This window comes from Phoenix dactylifera, chromosome 9 (genome assembly GCF_051530095.1).
Source record: "Phoenix dactylifera cultivar Ajwa chromosome 9, Ajwa_hap1_PhDact_Kaust_v1.1, whole genome shotgun sequence".
In the NCBI taxonomy this organism is placed as follows: domain Eukaryota; kingdom Viridiplantae; phylum Streptophyta; class Magnoliopsida; order Arecales; family Arecaceae; genus Phoenix; species Phoenix dactylifera.
Genome location: NC_143198.1, coordinates 5,489,355 through 5,514,536, shown reverse-complemented (window position 1 = coordinate 5,514,536; position 25,182 = coordinate 5,489,355). Strand labels below are relative to the sequence as shown.

Here is a 25,182-nt window from a genome sequence, read left to right as displayed (position 1 = left end):
AGTCTTATCAGTTAATTTGAGTAAGGAGATCAAAATTTCTGTTTTATTTTTATTTCTGTGTTAACATAAGTTGCTATTCTAAATTTCTTGCTGTAGAAAACTACTACTAGCATCAAAGCACTACATCTGCATCTTAAAGTATCAAATGCATGCATTGTGGGCGTTATAGTTGATATTTTCAAAAATTTAGGTCTCAACATTGCCACTAGGTCAATAAACTCCCAATATATCCTTGCATTTTTTTTTCTGTTATCTTTCCAAAACAAGAAGCCAAAAGATCTAAAAACAAACATTAATTGTCTTTTTACCTAATAAATCTAGTGCGTTGGCCCTCCATTCCCTGGAAAACAGATTAATTGTGTATCAATTGCCAGATGTCTTTAATGGATAAATTATAAAAATAATATACCACTTGGAGTCTTTACAAAGCTGTTATGAAGAAAACATGGGAGTTAACAAAAAAATCCAGGGCCGATTCGCTGAACATAATAAATTTCAAGTCAAATCAAATGGTGGGAACAAATAACTATGCATATCAATAATGCCAGTTTCCACTGACGGAATCATGCAATGCACCATGTGATTAGCTGTCCGTTCCAACTTTCTTCAAAAATTTTATATCCATGCGGTTCCATCTAATCTAATCACTCCAATCTTCAAAACAGTTTTATAATAAATATTTCTTAACCCTTCCAACCTCTCTACCACCTATCTTCTTTAAATTATTTAAAATATTTTAAAATTTATTATTTTTTTAATTTTATTGAATGTATTCATATTAAAACCGTATATACCGTCTGTTTTAAGGGAAAAAAAAACTACGACTCTTATAAATTGAAGAATAATATATTTGATGACTTGGTTGTATCTCTCTCTCTCTCTCTTGTCTTTTCTTTCTTGTTGTGGAGGGGACTCAAGGAAGGCAGGGGCAATGGTCCGAAGCGGGGATGCCGGGGGGCCCACAGCTGGGTTTGTGGTGTGGGACCCATCCACCAGTGGCCCGCAAGCCTGTCGGATCCTCGGCCGCCCTTCACTGGCCCACACGTGCCGCCTTCGGGGCCCACCGGCCGAGCGGTCCATTCGCGTTGGGCGCGGGCAAAGTAAGGTACGATCGCGGCCCGCGTGGCCGCATGTGACAGCCGGACGACACGTGCCCGGGCAGCGGTGCGAGCCAGTTCCAATTCCCCTTCGCATTAAATTAAAACTAAAAAAAAAAACAAAGGGGGAAAAGGAAAAGACGAAACAAGTGGATGGATGGAAGAAGACTTCGCTCGAAACTCTCTCCGCTTTTTCCTCTTTTTCTTTCACTACTTCCACAACAAACGATACCACATTCTTGCCTCGAGATAGCCCCATCAATAAAGACTTTTCTGGCCCCTCGATCCTGAACTTGTTATTATTTATACATTAGAAAAGAAAGATTCCAATTCTATTATTTAGATTACAAGTTTCTCGTCCATGTCTTTTGCTGAAGTTGAATGAATCCGAACAAATTTCTTCTCTCTCTAACTTTTGTTTTGTTTTGTTTGCTTTTTCTTTTTCTTTTTTTTTGCTTTCTGGATTTTGTTTCTCTCTCCAAGCCAAACCCCTAATAAACCCCACCGCACCCCCCTCTCATCTCATTTGCATGCCCCCCTCCCATTCCTCCCCGCATCCTCCTCCCACCTCTCATCTCTTTTCTCCCCTCTCTCAACCCACAAGGAATAGTAAACACCACCCCCACAACATATAAACACCTCTCATGGCAGTTGAAGCCCACCACCTTCACCTCTTCCCCTCCCAGCTCCTTAGAAACAGGTACTCCTCGCCACCCTTGTTAATTTCTACTGCCTCTGCTTCTGATCTATTATTAAGAAACGACTTCATGTTCTTGTTCTTGTTGCAGGGAAATCGTTAACGCCGTGGAGAACCCATCCAGCAATATCTACAACACCCAAATGAGCTTCGTCGCGCCCGTCTCCGGCACCACCGGTTCCTTCATCCCGTTGTACAATCCCACCACCCCCGCCGCCGCCTCCGAGAGCGGTCTCACCTTCAACAACCTTGGTGCCGCCGCCGCCGCCGCCGTGTCGCTTCCTAAGAAGAGATTGCGCGACTCCGACCGCCCGCTTTCCTTCCTCGGCGAAGACGTCTCCTCTCACATCCAGCAGCAGATGCTCGACGTCGATCGACTCATCGTCTATCACGTAATCATCCAATCCTCCATACTAGCATCTATCGGCGTATTTAGTCGATCGGTATGATGAGTCCAGCGGATGTTCGCAGGTGGAGAAGGTGAGAGTCGAGCTGATGGAGCGGCGAAAGCGCTTCGCGCGGCAGATCCTGGCTGCGATCGAGGAGAGAGTAGCGAAGCGTCTGAAGGCTAAGGAAGAGGAGATCGAGAGGATGGGCAAGCTCAACTGGGCGTTGGAGGAGCGCATCAAGAGCCTGTGCGTGGAGAACCAGATATGGAGGGATTTGGCTCAGACCAACGAGGCCACGGCGAATGTTCTCCGGACCAACTTAGAGCAAGTCCTGGCAGCCCAGGTGAAGAAGGAGGAGGGGCAGCGGGGCGAGGCCTTCGCCGCCGGCGCCGCCGGCACCGATGTCGAGGACGCCGAGTCATGCTGCTGCGGCGAGAACCAGGAAGAGGAGAGGGAGACGACCGTGAACGGATGGAAGAAGAGGGTCTGCCGGAATTGCCTGGTTCACGAGCCGTCGGTGCTGCTGCTGCCGTGCCGGCATCTCTGCTTGTGCGCGGCGTGCGGTCCGGCCACCCATTCCTGTCCCATCTGCAAATGCTGCAAAAATGGCACTGTCAATGTAAACATGTCCTCATGACTTCAACTACAAGAATAAACGGATAAGATAAGATGCTCAGATAGATCATGGAAAATTTATAGTCCGTTCTTTCTCAGGTTTTCTTTTTTTTCTTTCTTTTCCTCCTCCCTTTTCTTCTTCAAATTATGTCCATAGTTTCTTAGATAAAAACAAATTTATTTATTATTTATGGGTAATATAATTTGTGCATGTTGTTGATTTTCTTGTAATTATTTTTTACCTTTGTGTTTTTTTTTTTGGGTCAAATATGGTGACTTTGGTTCCTTCCTTCAATCCTGGCTTTTCCAGCTCGACCAAAAACAGAAGGAACCAAACCCAATGGCAAGAAAATAGCAACAATGTGGGGACACCAACACGCGACACGTGTGATGTCTCCGGGCACGTCGGACAGCGGGGCGCGGGCCCCACCCTCACGTACCCGCTATGCACGGCGTGGACTCAACTCCTCCCCCCCGCCACGCAACCGGACAAAAAAAAAAAACCAGACGAAGCCAAAGCCTTTTGCTCCATCTCTAATCACGCGAGCATCCGGAAAACAATTGACGGTTGATGATAGGTTCTACAGGATGTTTCTGGCGTATAGGACTCGCAGGGTTCACCCGCAGACGGTGCGTGCAGGGGTCGGTTGGGGTGTCCTCGCGGAGAGAGTTAAGTTAATCGGTGGCAGGACGAAGAGGACAAAACGGGGAGGGAGAAATCCCGGCCGAGCCGGGGCGGAGGAGGACCAGGCGACAAAGTAGCAGGGGATAACGCTTCGCCGGCGGACCCCACCGAGTCCCGCTCGTCGCGTAGCCCTCCCTTCCTCACCACGTGAACGGACCGTATGACCTGGTGGGTCCAGGTGAGGATATCACGTCGTGGCACCTTCAAATCCCGACACGTCGGCGGGGCCGGAGCCTCCCTGGTGGGCCCCATCTCTTCCCCCCCTGTCGAGTTCTGATCGATCTTGATGATGGTGGTCCAGGGAGCGTATGAACGGAGGTGATGGTTTCAGCGGAGCTGTCAGCTTCGTGTCATCACTCATCATGGTGGGGGAATGGGGGAGGGCCCACAGAGGTTGCCGGTGGTCCCAAAGGCAGCATTAATTATTTGGTCCCTTTTAGCCATCTAACCCAACTCCACACCTAAACCTCCTTCTTAATATCTTTTCCTTTTTGGCGTTTTGGCATGGTCCATGGTGTCATAAAACTGCAAGCTTTTAACACTTGGGACAAAAATTCTTACGCAAGATATAAGTTGCATGTATTCTTCCTTTGAGTCTATTCGAACAACAACAAATCGTGCACTTCAAGCTCAACTTATGGAAAGCCAGCATACTTCTTTGTTTTAATAATTTTATTTTGTCATTGTTGCATGTTGTTATCTTAAGTCAGTCAAGGGAATAATAAATCATTTTAGGGAGTGTCAATTGGCCAACTTGATGGTCTCGTATTGATGCAGTTCAATCCTAATCCGGCTTAGCCGACTTTTATTTATTCTGAAAACAAAAAAAGACGAAGGCAATGACGATGATGATATGTAAATTTATCTGTGTATTTGTGTTGGTTGCAATGAGCTTGAGATTACTCGCAAAGAATATTAAAAAAAAAATCAACGCTGCTTCTAGAGAATGGACTGGTCGAGCAGGCATTTACGTGTACACAAAAAAAATATTTTTAGGTATGTATGCATGCATGCTTGCTTGCGTCTTTTGTTGAATGACAGGGAGTTGTGGACGTGGAAGAAGAGCCGGGGAGTAGACTTCAAAATGAAGTCTTGTTTGGGTTGCCTTCTTTGTTTATTGCTTTTGAATTGGTCATTTATTCTACCTTCGCTGATTCCCATATTATATCCGGAATAAATGAACCGGTGCACTTGAATTGGTCACGAATATAAAAACTAAGCATTGTTGTCTAGGGAAAGAGCCCAAGATTGAAGACTGCGTTATGGCGTTAGCATGCATTCTTGGCAGGACTAGAGAAGGTCAGGGTTGTATAGGATAACTATGGAATGGTGAGAACCAGCATGGAATTTATTCTAATAAATTGATGGAAGCTTCCGTTACTCGTCAAAAAAAATGGAGAACCAGCATGGAATTTCATAGTAAAGCATATGGGGATATCTTTTGGAATTATTATACCTATCTAACAACTAATTGGAATGCATCCAGTATGCATCACAATGTTAGGCAGCTAAACATTATGTTTTCTATTTTCTTGTTTTATTTCTTCTCTTGTTTTATAAGAAACTCAAAAGAAGTCTGCCATATTATCTTTGACGGTTGTTAGCTGGTTATCTGAAGCAGCATCTTCAGAGATTCTGAAAAAGAAAACCATCATGACTATTTTTCTAAGTTACACATGTTTATTGTGAGGTTAATAGCGCCGTTGCTAATCACACTGAATCTATTCTATAAAAGTCATTGTCAGATTTTTTTTACTGATTTTTTAATATTTTATTTTTTGATTTTTATGAATATATTTATTCTAATTTGGTTTAATAAAGCCGGTTTATCACCAAAAATAAGAAGAAAAAGTTTTTGACTGCATGCACTCTGGTTTTTTCTTCTCTCTATATGTGTGTGAGGGAAAGGGGGAGGAAGTTGTGAAGCAGATGAGGTGGTCCTATTCCATGAAGTTAACAAGAAAACTACTGCAATGCTTGCTAAAACCATAGAGGATGAAGTCAGAGATAACCTAAAGAAAATGATGACATGTGTGACTTAATGTCAGACAACGACAAGGGAGTGGATCCAAACCCAAGTGGAGAGATTGATAAGGAGTCAAGAATGGCCAAAACAAGTTGGAAACGATTCGAGACAATTTCTAATTGCGAGATTGGACCTTAAGAAACCTTAATTAGATGGCAAAGCTCCATATTGCTGAAACTACATTAGAACGGGGCAAAAATCTTTTCCACAGTCAGCTGGTGCTTTGAATGGCAGTACCCTGCGAGTTAATGCACCGCAATTTCCATGCAGTCGTCCAACCCCTTGAAGACCCATCCATGCCTTTGGTGTGTGAAATGAAGAAAAGGAGAGCACATTAATGGTTGGCTTGGGTTTTGGTGCAGTGAACTTCTCATGGGAGTGTGTGTGGTGGGTCGTGCTGTGAAACATGAGAGCCCTCTCTGATTGTTTTGTCAGATCCCATCCCCTGTTGCCTTCGTCCTTGGCCACTGGGTCACATATCAATGTCGTGTGTCCTCTCCTCCCTTGCAATCTTAGCATTTAGTGATTGCCAAGTAACTTGCAACTTTTTCTCTCACCCCACCATGATACATGCTTGCCATGAATCATTTTGGCCTATGTATAGTGATGGAATTGAATGTTGGTAAAGTTTAATCATATTGGAAAAAATTCAAGTGGTGAAACTAGTTGTTACTAGTCTAGTAACAAAGTTATAGCCTCCTACTGGTTGTTATGCTTCTCTGGGAGGAGAATTTTTATTTGTTTTTAAGGAGGAGTGTTAACCATGGTGTTTGATATTGGTAATTCTATTATTATTTTTATAAAATGATAGGAGGCATTTTCTTTGTAGTTGTTGAGGGGAAGAAAAAAGTTGTTACTTTGGAATCTTTTCCACGCCAACAATCTAAGATGAACGCAATGGACTCAATGTGCTAGTGTCATCATAGTTGCGGACCACCCTTCGTCAGAGCGTACACTCCACGCACCGTTGTCTTTATTTTCTTCTCATATGGAATTATTTAAGAGTGGTCATCATGCCTGGTCGGATCGAATATAAGATAGGTCAAAATCTGTCAATTCAAATCCGATCTGTTTATTAAACTGATCAATTGTTGGATAGATAATTAGAAGCCAATTAATTATAAATTGAATCAAATTGGACCGGTATGCAGCTAACCCTATTTGAAAACTCCCACCATCCCTATGCTTTTATTATCTCCAGTGGGCTGGCTCCCAGCTGAAAGAGATGGAGAGATGTGTGGCATGATTTGAAAGGTAGACGTGATCCTTGCACTTAGGGAGGTGTGCTGTGAGAGCATGATGTTCAAAGTATAGAATATGGATGATGGGAACCCAGTCTTTTTCCTGTGAATGGGCAGACTCGTACTTCCCTCTTCCTAAATATTTGATATTGTTGCTTAACTTTGATCTAAGTATATATACTCTTTAGAAGTGGCCCAAGCATTTGAATGGCAATTCACCTGCCCGTCTTCTCTTGTAGCAGTGAGAGAGGGCCCTCCCTTGTAGTTTAGAAAGGTACCGGGGGGGGGGGAGGGGTCAGGGAAAGGATCAGCTACCCCAACCCCTAAAGTGGGAGGAGGAGGGCATAACTCTTGCTCCTCCACCGAAAAATGATATCTTTGGGAGCATATAATTCCTTCCACCTATAAATGATGTCCTGCACCACCACCCTACCCTCCAATGCAATCGCTCTAATGTGGGGTCTCCCAATGGCCCTGCCATGACTTCACTTCTCATGGATGTATTTGGTGGATGAAGTAGGGCTAAAGCAAGACATTGTTTATTGCAGTGTTGAAGCAAGAACAAGGAAAGATGGGAATGGGAAAGAGACCATTCTTCAAGGGGCTGGACAGATGGGTGCAACCATCACCTCCCTCCACTAAATTATACAAATCCATGTGCTAAGTTTTGCTTTGGAGATTGCCAAATCAAATACAGTAGTTAGTGAAACCGGAATGAAAGAAAAAAAAAAAAGAAGATATTTGAACCACCAATGAAATGGCTGTCTTGCTCTTGTTGGCCACATATGTTGTATAAAAGTTCAGCAAAATATCAGAATCCTCCATAACCACCAATGACACTTTGAACTTATTCTTTGTTCATCTGATTCTTCTGTATATATATATATATATATATATATATATATATATATATATATATATATATATATATATATATATATATATATATATATATATATATATATATATATATATATATTGTGGGGGGGAAAGATGCGGGAAAACAAAAGCTCACAAACGAAGTTGATCATGTGATATCTTGTTTTAGTGGATTGGAACTAATTAAGGAAGATTTGCTGGGAACTGGTTTGGCTTAAACAGTAGGCTTGTCCCTGGCAATGATCCCAAGCAAGGCTCCAATGGAAATGAATAAGAACTCATCTGTTTCTCAACACTGTGACCCACCATCTTTGTTTGTTTAACAAGGGAGTGTTCCAATATCGAGTGACAAAGCCCCTGCTTCATATACATGGCCTCGACCGTGACCGATCGTAGAGTTCATACTTGTAGACCAAAAGAAAGGTGACAGCCTCATTGGATTCCCAGTAGAGCCAGCTAGATGGGTTATCCTGTGGGGGGACCTTACTACTTGCCATGGTACCTGGGCTGAACATGAACGCCGATTATTGCCCATAAAAACAAATCAGCAGTAATCCCTTCATTTGCAGTGCAGACTTCTAATATAGTTTACCAAACTATAATAAGATAATCTTGGCATAGTGCTAATATATATATATATCATTGGGATCAGTGCAAAAGGGCCAGAATGTTGGCTCATGTAAACATACAAGCAAACAACATGTCACTTCAGGTCCAATTTAGATGAGGTAGAATTTATTCTTTGCAGAAACCAATAAACAAAACCTTGCCCTTGCTTGGATTCTGCTAATTTTTGCTCTGACAGACAAGAAATAGTTTGAACAGGCTAGCTCTGCTTATGCCCAAGAAGAACCCAAACAAATCCAAGTTGTTTGGTCCTTCATTTTTTCCAAGGGAAAAAAAAACAGGACTGCCATTTTCTTCATAAATTCAGGATTCAAACGTTCAGAGTTTTACTTTTGGTATTATGATTTGTGCCCAGCCCAAAATAGTGGAAAATAGTGGGAAATCAGATAGGTAGCTCATTGTTCCTTGTTTTTAAACTCCTTTTATTGGAAATTGTATCTTAGGGAGGAGGCTAGCTCTACTTTTTTCCGTGCAGTGTGCTCCATCCTGATTAGCTTTATGCCTCCCCACTAAGCTTGTTTCATAAAAAACCCTCTAATTGTAACTAGTAGGATTATGCACTACTTGTAAAGGTATCACATATTACCCTATACATTCAAGCTAATGTAACTGTCACTTTTCCCACGGCTAATAAAACCTAAAAACGGGGTAGTAGACTTTAGATAATTATCTTTACCACCATTCTTGCTGCATTTGATCCAATTCGAATCGGTATGCCTCGCAAGCCCTCCATACCTGATTAACCCATCAAAGATGGCAGCAATTTTTCTCCAAGGTTTTAAAATAATGATATAATAATTATTATCACAGTTTTTTTAATCTATTTTAATATAAATAATGTTTCTTATTTTCAATTGTACTTTTTTCTAAATTGATAAAATTCAACCCAAAAGCTTAAGCTAGTAGGTGGATCGGCCATCATCATATAAACACCACTAGAGTTCTTAGCCTATCCAATATAGAACTATTCTTCAACACCCTCTCTCACATAGAGAGCTCGAGAGACGGCCAACACATGGATTAGTAAATGAAAGTGTAGAGATATTGCTAGGCAAGAAGGATCGTGGGCTCTGATAACAGATCCAACCTAAAAACTTAAGCTACTAGTTGGATGGGTTCATGAGCATATAAGCACCACTAGAGCCCTAAACTTATGCAATGTGGGATTGTGGATTAGTAAGTGAAGGCATGGAGATATTGGTAGGCAAGAAGGATCGCGGGCTCCAATGCTATGTTAAGAATGATCATAGGATAGCGGATTTTTTATTTAGAGCTTATTCTATTTGCATCAAAAATAGATTGTAAGCTATCATATTGCTTCTTCCCGGGTTGAGAGAGAGAATTGAGAGGGGTGTACAAAGGTTATAAAACTTGGATTTTGTGATTAAATTTGAGCAAATTTTTTTTATAATTTTCTTAGTTTTTCTTAAAGTACAGAACGTGAACACTCCATGGACGTAGGCAGGTCTTTGCCAAACCACGTGAAATTCTATGTTCTTTTGTGATTGCTTCGACTTTTTGTGTTGTTGTTATTTTGCTAAAAATATCTGCTACAAAACTCTACAGTAACTAATACTTTTTGGTACATAGTTTTGATCTTATAAAGTGATGGTTTTTGTTGGAGCTATTGAATCTGCAACTTGTTAGCAGTCAAAGTCCTCTCAAGTCAAGTAGGCGTTCTGTTCAAAAGGCCATGCTTTCCCACATGTTCTCTCACAAACTACCCCGGTCATGGTCCAAGTCGTACCAACCCATGAAGGTGAACTGTGGAGCCGCGGAATTCTCTGTCCTTAAATTATTTGGAAGAAATAAACAAGCAAACGATGACCCATAAAACCTTCTCGAACTTTTTTGAGTCTTCCTGTAGTTAATTGACCTTCTTGTTCCACCGAGAAGTGGCCTAGTCTAGTTTACTTCAGGATCCACTGAGTGGACGGTCCAAATAAAGAAGACTTTGAAAAGCCTCTAGTTGTTTTCTCAGGACAGCTTCAATGATACCATATGAACCGCCAGTACCAAGCACAGCATCCCAAATGTATCTGATTCCTGGTCGATGACTGGCTTCTAAATCCTACACTGTTCTTTTTCATCCAAATACTTCATGTTTAGTAACCTGCAACAGATACCAACAATAAGGCCATGCTCTCCCTAATAAGAATCGCCGTCTATGGAAATATCAAAAACTTTTCCCTACCTCATCTGCATTGACTTAATAAAATTTTCCTCATCAAACTTTAGCATTACCTTTTTTTTTAATCATTACAACATCATTTAAGACTCAAAGATGATGACCACCAAGGCATGATGCAGATAGCAAATATTCAAGTTTCTTGCTTGCTAGACCTTACATGTAATTGTGACACACTGAAACACTGGTAAGCAGGCAGTTTGAAGATGTAAACAGAAGGGAAGAATTGCTCGTGCCCGTAAAGCTGTGATTTTTTTTTTTTTTTGAAAAAAAAATAACCTTACTGAAACAGCCAGTCAACAAAACCCCTATGTTTTAAGCTTGTCAGTCCCATTGCCTCAGCGGTTGATGGGAGTATGCATCCGCTCGACAATCCTATTAATAGCATCTCGGGTCATCACAAGAGTATCATGCTGCAGGATGCTGTAAACATTCAGACCCTGCAAGAACCAAGTTGATATCAACAAACAGATCAAGAGGAAAATGTACCACCTTATGATCAATAAATTCACGAACCAAATAGATGATCTTGTCATAACCATTCAATTCATTTTAGTATGGTTTGATTGTTCTTGTTCTTTTATTTTTTTAGGCTACTTACAATTGAAGGCAATACGTTCACATAACGCAGGTTTCTTGTTGCCAGCTTCAGTTTGTCATCTATAGGACCACCATCCACCAACAAAACCTTCTTTGTGTTCTCCAATTGGGAGACGTAATTCACAATATTTTTAGTCTTGTGGCTAGGAACCGCCAGATCCTCAAATACTAGAAGCTGTTAGAAAGCACTATTAGAAACATTCCTACATGATAAATACAAACAACTGAACAAGATGATACAAGATTAGCACGCATTTACTCTTTAAGTGGTGCATGATACCAACTAAGCTTGACATGACATGACAATTTGTCAGGTCTTTAAAAAAAAAATCAGTGTAACCTATAGGAAATTTTGATGCCTGGCGGATCAACAATGGAAAGATTCAGATAATCCAATTGTATTCTTTTATAAATATTGTAGTTAACTAAATAAGAATGCAAGGGATAACTAGCGTTCCAACCAACTCCAAAGCTTTCAAAGCCTTAGAGAATGCTGTGCCATGAGGACACGGCAAATAACTCGAGTAAAAGCATGAAACACTAACTAGAATTTCATCATGCATATGTTATATTAGTAGATATGGAATTAGATAACGCTGGAAAAATGTAAATGTTTATTCTCAACATAAGGGAGAAAAATAAAAGTTCATGTTTAGTGATCATATTAAGAAATTTAACATGCACATGTGGTGGGTGCGGGGCAGAAAAGATGAGATAAACACTTGCCTTGCCTTCAGCTGTTCGAGCTGACAAGGCAACTTTCAGTCCCAGACGTCGAACCTTCTTTTGCAGCTTGATTGCATGACTTCGTGGCTTAGGCCCATGCATGGCGGCACCATGCCTAAACTGTTGGGATACACTTCATCAAATCAAACAGCACTATTGTAATAGAAAATAGAAATAGCAAACAGGCTGTTCGAACCAACGCCATTCACTATAGTAAAACCAGTTAACAAAAAGCTAAAGTCAAGTAACCTGAGGCCCACGTAAAGTCCCATGCCTTGCTCGCCCGGTACCTTTTTGCCTGTATGGTTTTCTCCCTGAGCCACTTACTTCACTGATTGTTTTTGTTGAGTGTGTCCCCTGCAGAACACGTTAGATGAGATGTTCCAAAATTTTGTGATTTCTTCATATTCAAGATTGAGAAAAAAAGAAGAAAATCTAACATAACAATTGGCATGATTTACTTGAGAAGATGCATGTCACATGCATTAGGATCTCATCATAAGCCGATCCAGCCGCCCACAAGCATTAAATTACAGACATACATAATCATGTATGTGCATGCATACATGCAGAGATGAGTGAAGAGTAACTTGATTTAAGTCCGTGATGTGCTTCACTTGCAAAGTCACATTTCACTTCATAGATTACTCTAGGATCATATATAAGTTATTTAAAATGTAATAAGATAATATGATCGTGTATATGAAATTCCAATGGAAAAATTTACAAGTAAAGAAGTATAAATGCAGATAAAAAGCCTAGCTAGATAACAATTCACTGCACAATCTATTTGGACATTAGAGTTTACTGGATCACCAGTTCAAGAGTTAATACCCATAGTAAGCAAAAGTTCCCTTACTTCACCTACCAGTAATCAACTGATCACATCGATAACTGTCTGGTCCCTATAATTGCATATCACAAACCATAGTACATTTCTCAATTTGGTAGTACATTTCTCAATTTGGCATTAGCCATGCAATACTATGCCTCACCACTTACAGGTATAAATAAATAGGAAAAATATTATTTTTTCTTGTTTTCATTCACATAAATCCTTTAATAATGCTTTCACAGTCAGTGAAGAGAAAGGAAGACTGGAAGAGGAGGAGAGGAAAGGATCAAGCAGGCGGCAGAGTTGCAAGGTAGTGGTGTGGGGCTGGGAAAATGAGAAGGGATGTGAAAAGGTGGAGTTGTTGCAGAGCAGGCTGTCAGTGCCTTCGCATGGTAAGATCATGGCGACAGTGCAGTGTTGGCCAGAACCCTTTAACCCAAGCCTGAACCCAATCAGCTAGTAGGAAAGGTCTACTAGACCCTCGCCCAATCAGATATGGGTTTAATCAATTTGGGCAAATGAGCTTAGGACAAAATTGCCAGCCTTACAGCAATTTTCATGAGGTTTGCATGAATCATGATTAAAATAGATGGAAGTGACTACAAAGATTGGTATAGGAGTTAGAGTCACAACTAAGAGTTCTCAAACATGCAGATGTGATGTCTCGATATATGACAGGCAAAAGATTGAATAAATAGGGTTTCACATTGGTTAAAATATGTCAAAAGATGTCTAATATATATTGCATGGGAAATACATGTTTAATGACCATTATATATAAAATCTGCTTGAATGAAACCAAAAATCCAAGAGAAGATTGGAGAATACAACCATAGATGATATGGGTCAGGCATCTAATATTAGATTCATTAGTATTGCGGCCAGCTCATAATGCTCAAGTTAAGCAAATGGCACTCTACATATAGCAAGAGGATCCTTTTCATATTATGAAACCATGTGTTAAGATGGGTTTCAACTCCATCAATCATGGTCCAGCAGTGATATTTATACAGCAAGAAGAGCCACCAGTTTTCCATATTATCAACAAAATAATATCTAAATTATAAGGGAGGTTAAACTAGGTCATAGTTTAAAAGATCTATTTATCTTTTGAATTAAAATGTTAGAAAAAAATTTGTGTCAAAGGATAAAATCTTGAAAAGAAACAATTAATATCTAAGTCCAAGCCAGCTGAAAAGCCAATACATACTTGAAAAGCCAAGATATGTTTAAAGATTATGCATTATCACTACACAGACATATTTTTGATGCTTTTTCGAGATACTTGTAATAGCACATGCCCTAAATTAGGATCGATGACAACGATATGATCCCCATGTTATCACCAATTTCCAACTTCTAATAAATAGGTCGATAAACATAATTCTACCTTCTAATTGTCAATGTACAAACCCTCATAACTCGTCTATAATAGTGTTAAAGGACATAAAATTCCACTAAAGAGCAAGCATAGTCCTTTATACAAAAGAAAACGAAAAAAAAAAAATTGAAAGTTTGTTTCAGAAGGCGGACTAGGAATTTGATTTGGATCGCATAATTTAATGTTAATATGATTGAAAAAAAAAAGAAGAAGAAAAATTGTTGCCTCAAAACATAAACCATCTACAACTACAAAAGGTCAATGGAAGACAATAAACAAAAGGTGAATATAAAAAGAAAATATGTTATTCAAGTTGCATGAAAATGGTGAAGGTACTTTAGATGATAGACTTTATCCATGACAATCATGACTTCAGAAGACAATTATTTTTGCAGAAGGTCAACAAGAAAAACAAATTATGGATTTTTGTTCTTTATACAGAAGAGTGCATATTGTAGATCACCTGCTGTCGTTTTGCAAGCTGCCACCGTACAACTCGGTGAACAATATCCTTCCTAATGGGAACATCAAAAACATCACCACCCAAAACGATGTAGCCCTTATCCTCATCATAGAAATTTGTCACTCTTGTTACTAGATCTGCATATTGGCCTGCAATATTCAAAAAAAGGTTTCACATGTGCTATTATGTCAATAGGTTTAGAAGACTAATGAACTGGGAAATCTGTGCATTAGAATAATATTATTAGAACAGTGAAAAGCCACAAATTAGATTTAACCAGTTGGAGGAAGAAAAAAAGATAGATAAATACAGATTAAGCTTGCTTAAATGATAAGTGATACACATTAGCTGCATCCAATTAAAGTTGAGCACCAAAAAAACTGAATAGAGTAACAAATTTTGATGATAGATCCATAGTACACAATCTTAGATTTTTTTTAAAAAAAGGAGAAAAATAGCAGCTAGCATTCCATTTCAGAGTTCCTTGCCATCATGGCCTTGGTTATCAGGCTGGTTACATTTTGGCAGCAACCTTATTTTTTACATGTATGAGCCTAGGAGACACTACACCAACTTCATGATGTTCGTCGCTCCAAGAGAAGCTTTGACTTACGTTTTGATGAGCACAACATATTGCAAGATGTAGACAATTATTAGACCACTTAGGCCCCATTTGGCATTGCTTTTGGAGGGCAAAAAAAATGATTCTTGGAGGCTCAGAAGCTCTTTTAGGTGATTTTAAGGTGTTTAGTAAAACTTTTTAAATAGCTTTCTAGCTCCTCCACAAGCTAAAAAGGTCTACTAGGAAAACTCCAATTTGGAGCTTTTGTGCAAAAAGTTCTACAATGAGATGCATTGGAAAACTATTTTTAACATAAAAGACCCGAATTCGAGTCCGGATAATAATTTTTTTAAAAATACTTTTAAAAAGAATTTATAAGTTAACAATACCTTATAATAACAATTTTTGATAGTACAATATAATAACTAGATAATATAATACAATAGAATAATATTATCATAAAATTATAGCATGTTATTTTATATTATAATTACATTATATTATTACATCATCATTATATATTATAATGACCGTATTGTAATAATATAATATTACAATATTACATAATATTGTAATGATATAATAATAAGTCTCATTTTTATTATATAATAACATTATAAAAATATTATATATTTTTATAATAAATTTGAAAATTTATTATTTCTCATGAAATTTCGATTAAATATCAAAAAAATAATTTATAAATTAAAATACTTTATAATAACAGTTTTTTAACAAGATAATCAGGTAGACGATTGATAGCAACAACCAAAAGCACTATATAATATACTTCATTATCATTTCTTGATACTAAAAGCACTTTCTCATTTGGGTTACCAAATAGATGTTAAAATTCCATAGCACTTCAAAAACATAGTTACCCAGCAGTAAATAGCTTTTTATTAAAAGCTCTGCTAACAAAAGCTCTTTTGCCTACAGCTCTACAATCAAAAGGTCTACTACCTGCAGCAATGCCAAAAGGCAGCTTAGCATATCTTTATCAAATGAATCCAAGAAAAATAGCACTCCTCTATTCATAAACCAAGTTAAAACATACCAACAGTTATAATACACGTACGTAAGTTCAAATTCTAACATGTTGTGAGGTCCCTAGTCATTGAGAAAATATCTTCAATGTCCAATGGATATCACAATGTTATCCACCTAGGGAATAATCATCATTCTTTGTAAGTCCATATTGATTAATGCTAACAACATGCCCTAGGCAAGCCAATAAGATTACTAGCTCTGCAATTCCCAGTGAGTGATGTTGTAGGAAAATGACCTCCAAAAGTGCAATGGAGGAGATCACTTTAGAAACTTGAGAATGATGTATATAAAATAATTAAATGAAGTTTAAATGCATGAGTTGGTGGTTGGCTCTATTTATGGCCAAAGGAGGCAAAAAAAAAAAAAGCACAAAGAACACGACCATAAGTATTTAAGAATGCAGTCACCTCTCAGACTTAAACAATAGGAAATTTCTTTTAAAAAATCTCTTTATACATCTAACCAAAAACAGTGCACTAATAAATAATAATGGAAGTCTGAGTGAGCCTTCATTAACTATGTTGTATGGACATAAGGTGGCGAGTTCAGAGTCACCAAGAAAAATTTCTAGATATTTTGATTCATCCACACATGAGAGAGAACGCACATGCATTGACAAAACTTAATGGTATTGTCTAAGAAAATACAAAACTACATCATGCTCTTAATCATGTTTTTCACTAAATTGGGCACACCATCAGATACATCAAATATTGTTACGACAGCAGTGGTGTCTGAACAAATATGGCTTTGATATTTGAAACTATAAGTGCAATGAACAAAAGAATATTTTATTTAGACTACATGCAAAAGGGGTGATATTAAAACTGCTACAATTCCAGCAGCAAAATGTAGTGAAAAAAAAATAAAATACCTATAACACGGTCCGGAGTTAACACAGTTCGATTTGTTAACAGCTCTGGTGGAATCTGACCTTCGTTGGCCTGGGACTCGAGAGTGGAAAACCTCCTACAATTGATAAAAGGAAAGCCATGCTGCAAATACACAGTTTTAGATCTGTTAATGTAGAACAAACTGTTAAAAAGAGACAGAGCAAAAGTTTAAAGGGTGTATATACTGTGCTTATATCATTCTGAATTTCCTCCTTTTTTTGAGTAAAGATTAGGCAAGGCTCATCACTTTCATCAAGTAAAAGAAAGGAGAAGTACAAAAGATAGAGGGAGAGAGAAGAGAAGAGAAGAGGAGGATAGAGAAGGTAAAGAAAAGAAAATAGAGACACAATACAATGAGTGAAGAAAAGATAGAAGATGGGAAATTCTCCTCAGTATAGACACAGAACACATCATAGTCCAGTCTATCACAAGAAACAAAGACTTATCAATGATATCCATGACGCCACAAAGCCCATTATAAAAGAGCTATCTGCTTCTATTCAGCCAGATTGTCCAACTAACCATGCCACCATGGCGAACCAACTCATTCTATATTCTTTTTTGAAAAATTTCCAGGGTCCCTCAGACCAGAAGCAGCAACTGTCTGAAGGAAACGGGGAGCCCTGGCTTTAGAACAGAAGTATTCCCAGATTGGTTGAGCATAGAGACATTTTATATTCGATTGCTAGACCATTAGAAATGAAAAGCCGCCACTGGTCCACATTATCTTCTATTCTATTGGCATGATATAGGTGTCAACTTTGAGAAGAGAAATTTCTAGATCTTTTTTTCTAGTGTTAAAGGTCAAAACACTCCCAAAAGAATAACTTGTCAAAACCTCCAGGCACTAAAACTTCGATGGAACATGGCAGTAGACTGAATAAATTTCAAAACTACTAAAGTAAACACCTCCAATAACAACGTCTTAATTAATTGGAGGATAAAATAAGTCTGGCAAAAGAAAACTACAGATATCTACAATTCTGATTCTTTTTTCACATTAAATAGGGCCCTAGAAGAAGGAATTTAGAAAAGTTAAGATTCACCTGACAAGACAGGTTGGCTGACCACAGGAGAAGCTAACCTACAATAAATATATTAATATCTTGCAGGTTAACATTTGAATTGCCGTAATAGAGCAAAGATCTACAAATATGTTGAATATAATGAAGACAACATGTACAAATTTCATTCCTGATTGTACTTGTAGTAACACTGGGACAGAACCATAGTGCATAAGCTTCAACATTTCTTTGGAAAAAAATAGCTACCACTGTAACTTCTTATAGCACTAAAAAAATTGGAGGATAGATAATTAAGAAAAAGGTCGGGGCTTTCTCTAGCATAGATTAAATATCAAGGTCTGTTTCATGTCTGTTATATTTCAGAAACACTGAAAGTCCAGAGATAATCATCTGAATGCTTCATATACAGTTGTTGGTTTTGAGTCATGCAAGATATGTTCCAAAACCAAACAACTGAATATAAACCATTTAACATTGTAGGCAAAAAAAAAAACTAAAACAATCAAAGTTAAAGTTCGGTGCACTTTCGTTCTTTCCTTTTTATTCAAATTAAATCCTAAGGCTTCAGCAGGCTCAGCTTGATGTAGCAATGTGTCAAACTAAGGAAACTCAAGTGCAAAGGCCAGATGCAATTCTTCTTCACTGTTATTAATATTATTGAAGATAACCAAAAAAACTTATCATATGTACCTAGGGCTGGCTTTACAAATCCTTCAGGACAAAATTTAAACTTACACCATCAGTACAGTTTTTCTAGAGGAACTCCAGTCATCCCACTATATCCACTTCACAATGATCAGTGGAATTTCAAATATTACTCAAATCTATATAGATGGGCACCACAGTACTTTTTTCCACCAATCATTCATCATTCTCCTTCGCAGAATCAGAAGTCATTCGTGAACAACAGAATGATCGATGAGTCACCCCGCTCCCAAATTTAAATACAGAAAAAGAAGACATACGGGGATGTTCCAAGGAACAAAAAACTATACAATTCGAAGGAACAAGAAATGGCCACGCTACACCAACGCCTATATGGGCTGGGTCTATGTATCTCTGATTTACATGTCAAATTTCGTGGCTCATGGTTAGGGCATCAATGCTCGACGGATTAAAACAGCCAGATATGCCTTAGGAACATTTATATTGTCAGCACCCTTTATTTGTGTGATTGTGTGTCAATTCTCTCCCTCCTGCCCCCCAAGTTAAGAGTTCTGATCTTTAATTAGTTAATTTGAATTGTCAAACCCTTAGCATCTGCACCTTCTGCTTGATGGTAACCAAATTTAAACAAAGTAAAGCTTCAACTTATATTAATCTATCAGGAGCACTTTGGAAAAAAAACTACATAGCAATGACACACATAGACTATCCAAAATCTACCAACAAAAATTGTGTCGTTCTTCCTAAAATTTAATGAATTCTAACAAAACATATAAGGGGAAAAAACTCAAACACCAAGACTACTTTTTTTTTTAAAAAAAAAACAGCTACAAGCAACAGAGAGCACCACCAAGAACAATGTAACTGTCGAAAAAACAAGACCCTTTTAACGATTAAAAACTCCATAAACCCAGAGAGAGACCAAGAGAGAGAGAGACGGGGACTGAAAGGAAAAAGAAAAAGGAAACAGATTCGGTGGAGAGATAACAAGCGAGGGGGAGAGAGAGAGAGAGCAGGAGCAATACCTGCTTGTTGATCTCGACGCCGATAGCGCGCTTGGTGACGTTCCAGACGTGGCCGGTGCGGCCGTGATAGAACTTGTGGGGCATGCCCTTGTGGACGGCCCCGTTCACCTTGATGTCCACATAGTCCCCGATCTTGTACCTCCTCATAAACGTCGTCAACGGGATGTACCCGTGCTTCCTGAACGGCCGCGAGATCAGGTCCCGCAGCCCAAGCCCCGCCGGCATGATCGCTCTCTCTGCCTCCCGCCACCGCCTGGGCTGCTCTCTGCTCTGCCGGCGACGAAGAGAACGAGAGGTGCGGAGAGACCTGCTAGGGTTTGGGTTGTGAAAAGCTGATGCCCCCACCCCTACCAACACACAGGAGCAACTCAATGCACTTAGGGGTCCAAAGGCGAGCTCATCAGGAAGAATCGGACCGGAACCGAACCAGTGTCTCACGGTTCTTAATCGAACCGAAATCTTGAGGAATACGGTTCGGTTAAGATTCCAGGTTTGATCGAACCAAAAAATGACTATTTTACCTATTCTAATAACTAAAAACGGCTAGTTTGAAGGATATTTTGAAAAACGAAAATTATCCCCAACACTATATATACCTCTCCAAATCATTTTTTTCACCACAATACTCAATCTTTCAATCTCTCTCTCTCAATTTTTTACTCTCTCAATTATTCAATATATTCCAATTCTCTACACATTCCATAATCTTTCCATATTTTCATTTTTCTCAATCCAATTATCAAAAATGTCTTCCTCCTGCTCAAATAAAGGCAAGGAAATATATGTTCCAAACCCAAATTCTTGGGATCCAAATTACCGACCCCCCTCTATTGATGAGTAAATAATAAAATGAGGTACAAATTATCATTTTGTATTAATTACACAATCTATTTGTATTTAAATTTTTTTCCAAATTAATTACACAATCTATTTTTTTCAAAATTTTAGAACCGGAACCGACGGTTCTAGAACCGGAACCGAACTGACTATTTTCGGTTCCGGTTAAGGTTCTAGGTTTTTGTGGAACTGGAACCGGCGGTTCCATAACCGGAACCGGCGGTTCCGGAACCATGGTCAGGTCTATCAGGAAGAGTTATTTTTTTTAATTTTATTTTTAAAGTCTTTTCTGGAGTGGACGGCCTGAGGCGAGCTCACCGAGGAAAGTCTATGTTCTTTCTATTTTACCTTTGATATCTTTTATACGGTGAGCCTTTTGTGGGCCGAGACTTTTTCATGGTGATCGTCTCAGTCGTCTAAGAATTGGACCGACCCTGCTAATATGGTTTTGGACTCCCGGTGGTCTCAGAGTCGAGCTATCGAGCACCGCTTCAAAATGTCACATCTCGAAAATTAGACCTATATGCTATTCTAGCAGGTTTGATCATTGGGCTAAAATCAAAATTAAAATTAGAATAGATTATAATAAAAATTCGAATGACTGTATTCTTTATATATTAATTTATGACTAGAATTAAAATAAAATTTAAATATTAAAAAAATAAAAATTTAGTTATGGAGATTAAAGTATTTTTATTTTTTTATAATTAAAATAAAAATAGAACACTTCCTAATGAAATAGTTGGAATAGAGATCATTCATTTTCATTCTCATTATACGATCCAACTTTCTCTAATCAAACATGCCCATATGGTGCCAGCTAGTTTACTACATTATTCCAACTGAGATCCGGAGATGACATTCCTTCCCAAAATAGGACACAACAATAGTTTGTAAAAAAAAAGCCCCAAAATTAGGTGCGAAAGCTTCTAAGAAAATAGAAAATCTAAACTTGATTTAGACTATCTTTTGTACAAATTATCCGACCATCAACTTTGACTGCATTATTGAGTATAAAGTGCTAGATTGCATGTTTACCATCAGTATTGTCTCAAACATGATTTTAAGAGTGAATTGGAACTGTTTGTTAAGGCTTTGGTTATTTGTGCTCTACTATATGTTTGAACCAACTTGTTTCTTGTGCTTGTGGTTTCTTCCTCCTAATTGGATGATTTCATTGATGTTTTGTGCTGCCTTTGACGTCTTACTGATTTTTCTGAATTTGACTTCATACTTAAAAACTCTGCCTTAATTTTCATCCAAAAGAATTCTAGTGTGCAGCCAGCAGTACAATATGTTAAAGTTTGTTTTTCCCATCGTTGCTTTGTGAAAAAATTGGTTAAATAATTTGTTTGCTTCTGTGTATGCATTAGTTTCTGAAATCATAGTTTTCTATTTGCTGATTTTCCTGCTAATTTACTATGAAGACTATTTCAGTGCATGTTAAATGTGCTCGATGTTTTCTTCATGCTATTTTTAAATAATTAAATGGCATAAGCTGTTGCTGTTTTTTTTCTGTTCTCTGACAATTCGCTGACTGATTTCATTTCCATACTCAGCTCATTGATGCCCTTTTCATTTTTTATTATATTTTTGGCAATTCATGTGCCAGGTTCATATGTAGCTTCCGTTTTACATTGGCTTGTTGGGTGATTTTGGTTACTTATATCTTAAGCCAAATTTCTTATCTTATTATAGTATTTTATCCGGCATTGAAGCTCTGATTGTTGGGGCCGGTTCATCCATAGTGCTGTGGATGGAAGGGATTGGGTGCTAACAGCTTCATTCTTTTTTTTTTTTTTTTTTGGGTATATCGGCTGTTCACACTGCTCTTGCATGAGCACAGCCAGCTACATCAAGTAGGCTACACAAAACAGAAGAAATAGAGGTCTGCTGGGTCCAGAGAAATTCTCCAGAATGATGAGCTGCAAATGAGGCGACTCAATCAGCAGTTTGGTTCGCCTCCTGAAGGACATGCCTGATTTGGATAGCACGGCACTCCCGCAGCATCCATTGTGTGTCGCCAAGTAGCGGAAACGCTCAATCAACGAGGCTGAGTCCCCCTCCAGGATGATGCATTTAGCCTCCAGCATATGTCTCGCGTAGAAAAGTCTCACTTATGATGCTCCAAGCTTCGCTCCAAATGCTGAAGCCTCGAAGCAACGACGCTTTATTCATTCAAGGTGATGATTTTTCAATTTTTAGAAACTTTTGGCAGTGCTAGGAAGAGGACGTGGGGACAGAGTATATATGTAGTTCAGCCCATCACGCAATTGAAGGATCACACTGGAGAAAGTGAATTTGATGATGCAGGCAATAGAGAGGATGAACGTGAAGGAGTCGATGATGAAGAGGACCACCTCGGCAACGGTGCACATCCAAATCAATCATCTTCCTCTCAGCCCAACAAGAGGGAGAGGGATGGAGAAGATAACTCCAGGTCACCAAAGCACCGTTAGATCGTTCGCATTACATGTAGATGGACGGTATCAAAAGAAAATAACATCTTTTGAGGTTGTGCAGATGAGAAAGAAGGAGATGGACAAGAGTAAGGAAGAAGAGTTCCTTGCAAGAGAACAAAGAGAAACTGATGGGCCATGCAAGGGGAGAGCGGAAAGAAGAAAAGGGAAGGAAGCAAAAGATGAACACGAAGAGGAAAAAGGTTGGCACTTGGCATCCCACTAAAGTGACCACATTAATTAATTTTGAATCTTAAGAGTATTGGTTGGTGAAGTTTGGGAACCATGACTTGAATCTGGATAAATAACTCTATACCAATTGATGTATCTCAAGATACCAACTAATACAATAACAATATATCAATTATATTTGTTTTCTGATTTGTCTTAAAAGCTTAAACTAATAAGATGATGTAGATTTATTTATATATTTTATATTTTCTAACAGGATCAACCAATATCGGTCAACCACTTCGTCCAAGGCATTAGCCTCCTTTAACTTTTCAGTAATTTTCTCATAGAAAGAAAGATCTATTTAAAGACTCGGCATTTCTTTCCACGCTGCTCACTTAGTATTTCTCCATCCTAAGAAAGTCTGGGACATGTTCTGCATGGAATATTAGATCATAAATTTAGCTGGTTAAATACATGAAATCAAATAGTTGATTGATGATGCTAATACTTGTTAAATGATATATTCCTTCTCTTTTCCATGCATTTCTATATTGATGTAGAGAAGCTAAAAGCCCAACAAAGGAGAATGAGAACCTATGAGGGTACTGTTAATCCAATCCAATCAATGGAAGTCTATGTACATATACACATGTGAAGGTGGAATTAATCTTATGAGACTACTTAGCTACGGTGCATTCTTTAGATTTAATGCTTATAAATGGCTCTCTTATTTTTGATAGTTGTTGTGATTCATGCAGGTTTGTAAACTGCTCAAGGCATTGGATGAAGAATTATATATATAGCTTTACCTCCACGATAAAAGTAAACGGAAAGATAAAGATGAATGGGATCCTACAAGGCATGCACCCCACTGATGGCCATGAAAACCAGCAAGATGTCAAACTTTATTTAACTCAATACCGTAAATTAAAACTCTCTTAACCTTAAGTAAGTAGTTTATTGGATAACTCATGAAAATTCCTTTCATATTGTTGTTGGTCATATGATTTTAAATCTCTTTGATTTACACCATCTTAGGAAATTCTGGTCTATGTTTTGCAAAAAATATCACATCATAAATTTAACTAGTTAGATACCTATTGAATTAAATCAAGCTTATTCCCATTTATTGTTTTTTTACGTTCAGTTGGTTCCATAAATCATGGAGTAAGTTGTTTACTGGATAACTCATGAAAATTCCTTTCGTATTGTTGTTGGTCATATGATTTTAAATCTCCTTGATTTACACCATCTTAGGAAATTCTGGTCCATGTTTTGCAAAAAATATTAGATCATAAATTGAACTAGTTAAATACTTATTGAATTAAATCTAGCTTATTACCATTTAATGTATTTTTACATTCATGTTTGTTTAATAAATCATGGAGTAAGTAGTTAATTGGATAACTCACTAAAATTCCTTTCATATTTTTGTTGGTCATATGATTTTAAATCTCTTTGATTTACACCATCTTAGGAAATTCTGGTGAAAAAATATCAGATCATAAATTTAACTAGTTAAATACTTATTGCATTAAATCAAGCTTATTCCCATTTATAGTATTTTTACATTCAGCTGGTTTCATAAATTATGGAGAAAAATTAATTTTTATCAATCAAAGATGCATTAAACAAATTTATTTGTAATTAATATTTTTATGTTATGATAAAATAAAATTTTATTATCTAAGTTTTATGTTTTGTATGCCTTGTACTAGTCAACCATATATAAAGCCAAAGTCTTTATCCATCCAATAGAAATCATGTCTCAAGAGTTAAGAATTGAGCCATTTTTAAAAGAGTTTGTAACTTGTAACTTCCTTTTATTAAGCAAAACCATCAAAAAAAAAAAAAAAAACACATGCATTGTAATGTCATAGAAATGCACTTCATGCTCTGGATCATCTAAATCTACTATATTAGCCATACATTACGTTGAAACTATTGTGTATTAAACCAACATAAAATAATACATATTTTTTGCGCACTTGATGCATATACTAGGAGCCTCCAAATCACATAATTTTTGATGTGTAAGTAAT

At 38.0% G+C, this 25,182-nt stretch overlaps 2 protein-coding genes across 4 annotated transcripts; one reads left to right on the top strand and one right to left on the bottom strand.

Moving 5' to 3' along the window:
• Positions 1-1,260: 1,260 nt before the first annotated feature.
• Positions 1,261-4,228, top strand: LOC103705395 (putative BOI-related E3 ubiquitin-protein ligase 3). 2 transcript variants are annotated; one of them, XR_001879336.5, is made up of 4 exons: positions 1,261-1,797; positions 1,886-2,186; positions 2,266-2,897; positions 3,109-4,228. XR_001879336.5 is itself a non-coding variant. In XM_008789091.6 (3 exons), the coding sequence occupies exons 1-3, from the start codon at positions 1,742-1,744 to the stop codon at positions 2,818-2,820; spliced, it is 912 nt and encodes a 303-aa protein (XP_008787313.4). In that variant the 5' UTR covers positions 1,261-1,741; the 3' UTR covers positions 2,821-3,029. The 2 variants fall into 2 exon arrangements, 1 of the variants encoding a protein (XP_008787313.4); XM_008789091.6 differs by lacking the exon at positions 3,109-4,228 and having other exon boundaries at positions 2,266-3,029.
• A 6,237-nt stretch (positions 4,229-10,465) lies between these two features.
• On the bottom strand, positions 10,466-20,043 carry LOC103705394 (uncharacterized). Of its 2 annotated transcripts, XM_008789090.5 has the most exons (7): positions 19,671-20,043; positions 16,936-17,056; positions 14,450-14,598; positions 12,020-12,127; positions 11,771-11,890; positions 11,046-11,219; positions 10,466-10,884 (listed from the first exon to the last, which is right to left on the bottom strand). In XM_008789090.5, exons 1-7 carry the CDS (start codon positions 19,893-19,895, stop codon positions 10,783-10,785), a joined length of 999 nt encoding a protein of 332 aa, XP_008787312.3. In that variant the 5' UTR covers positions 19,896-20,043; the 3' UTR covers positions 10,466-10,782. The 2 variants fall into 2 exon arrangements, with proteins under 2 accessions (XP_008787312.3, XP_088560179.2); XM_088704053.2 differs by lacking the exon at positions 11,046-11,219 and having other exon boundaries at positions 10,542-10,884; positions 19,671-20,039.
• Between the last annotated feature and the right edge of the window lie 5,139 nt (positions 20,044-25,182).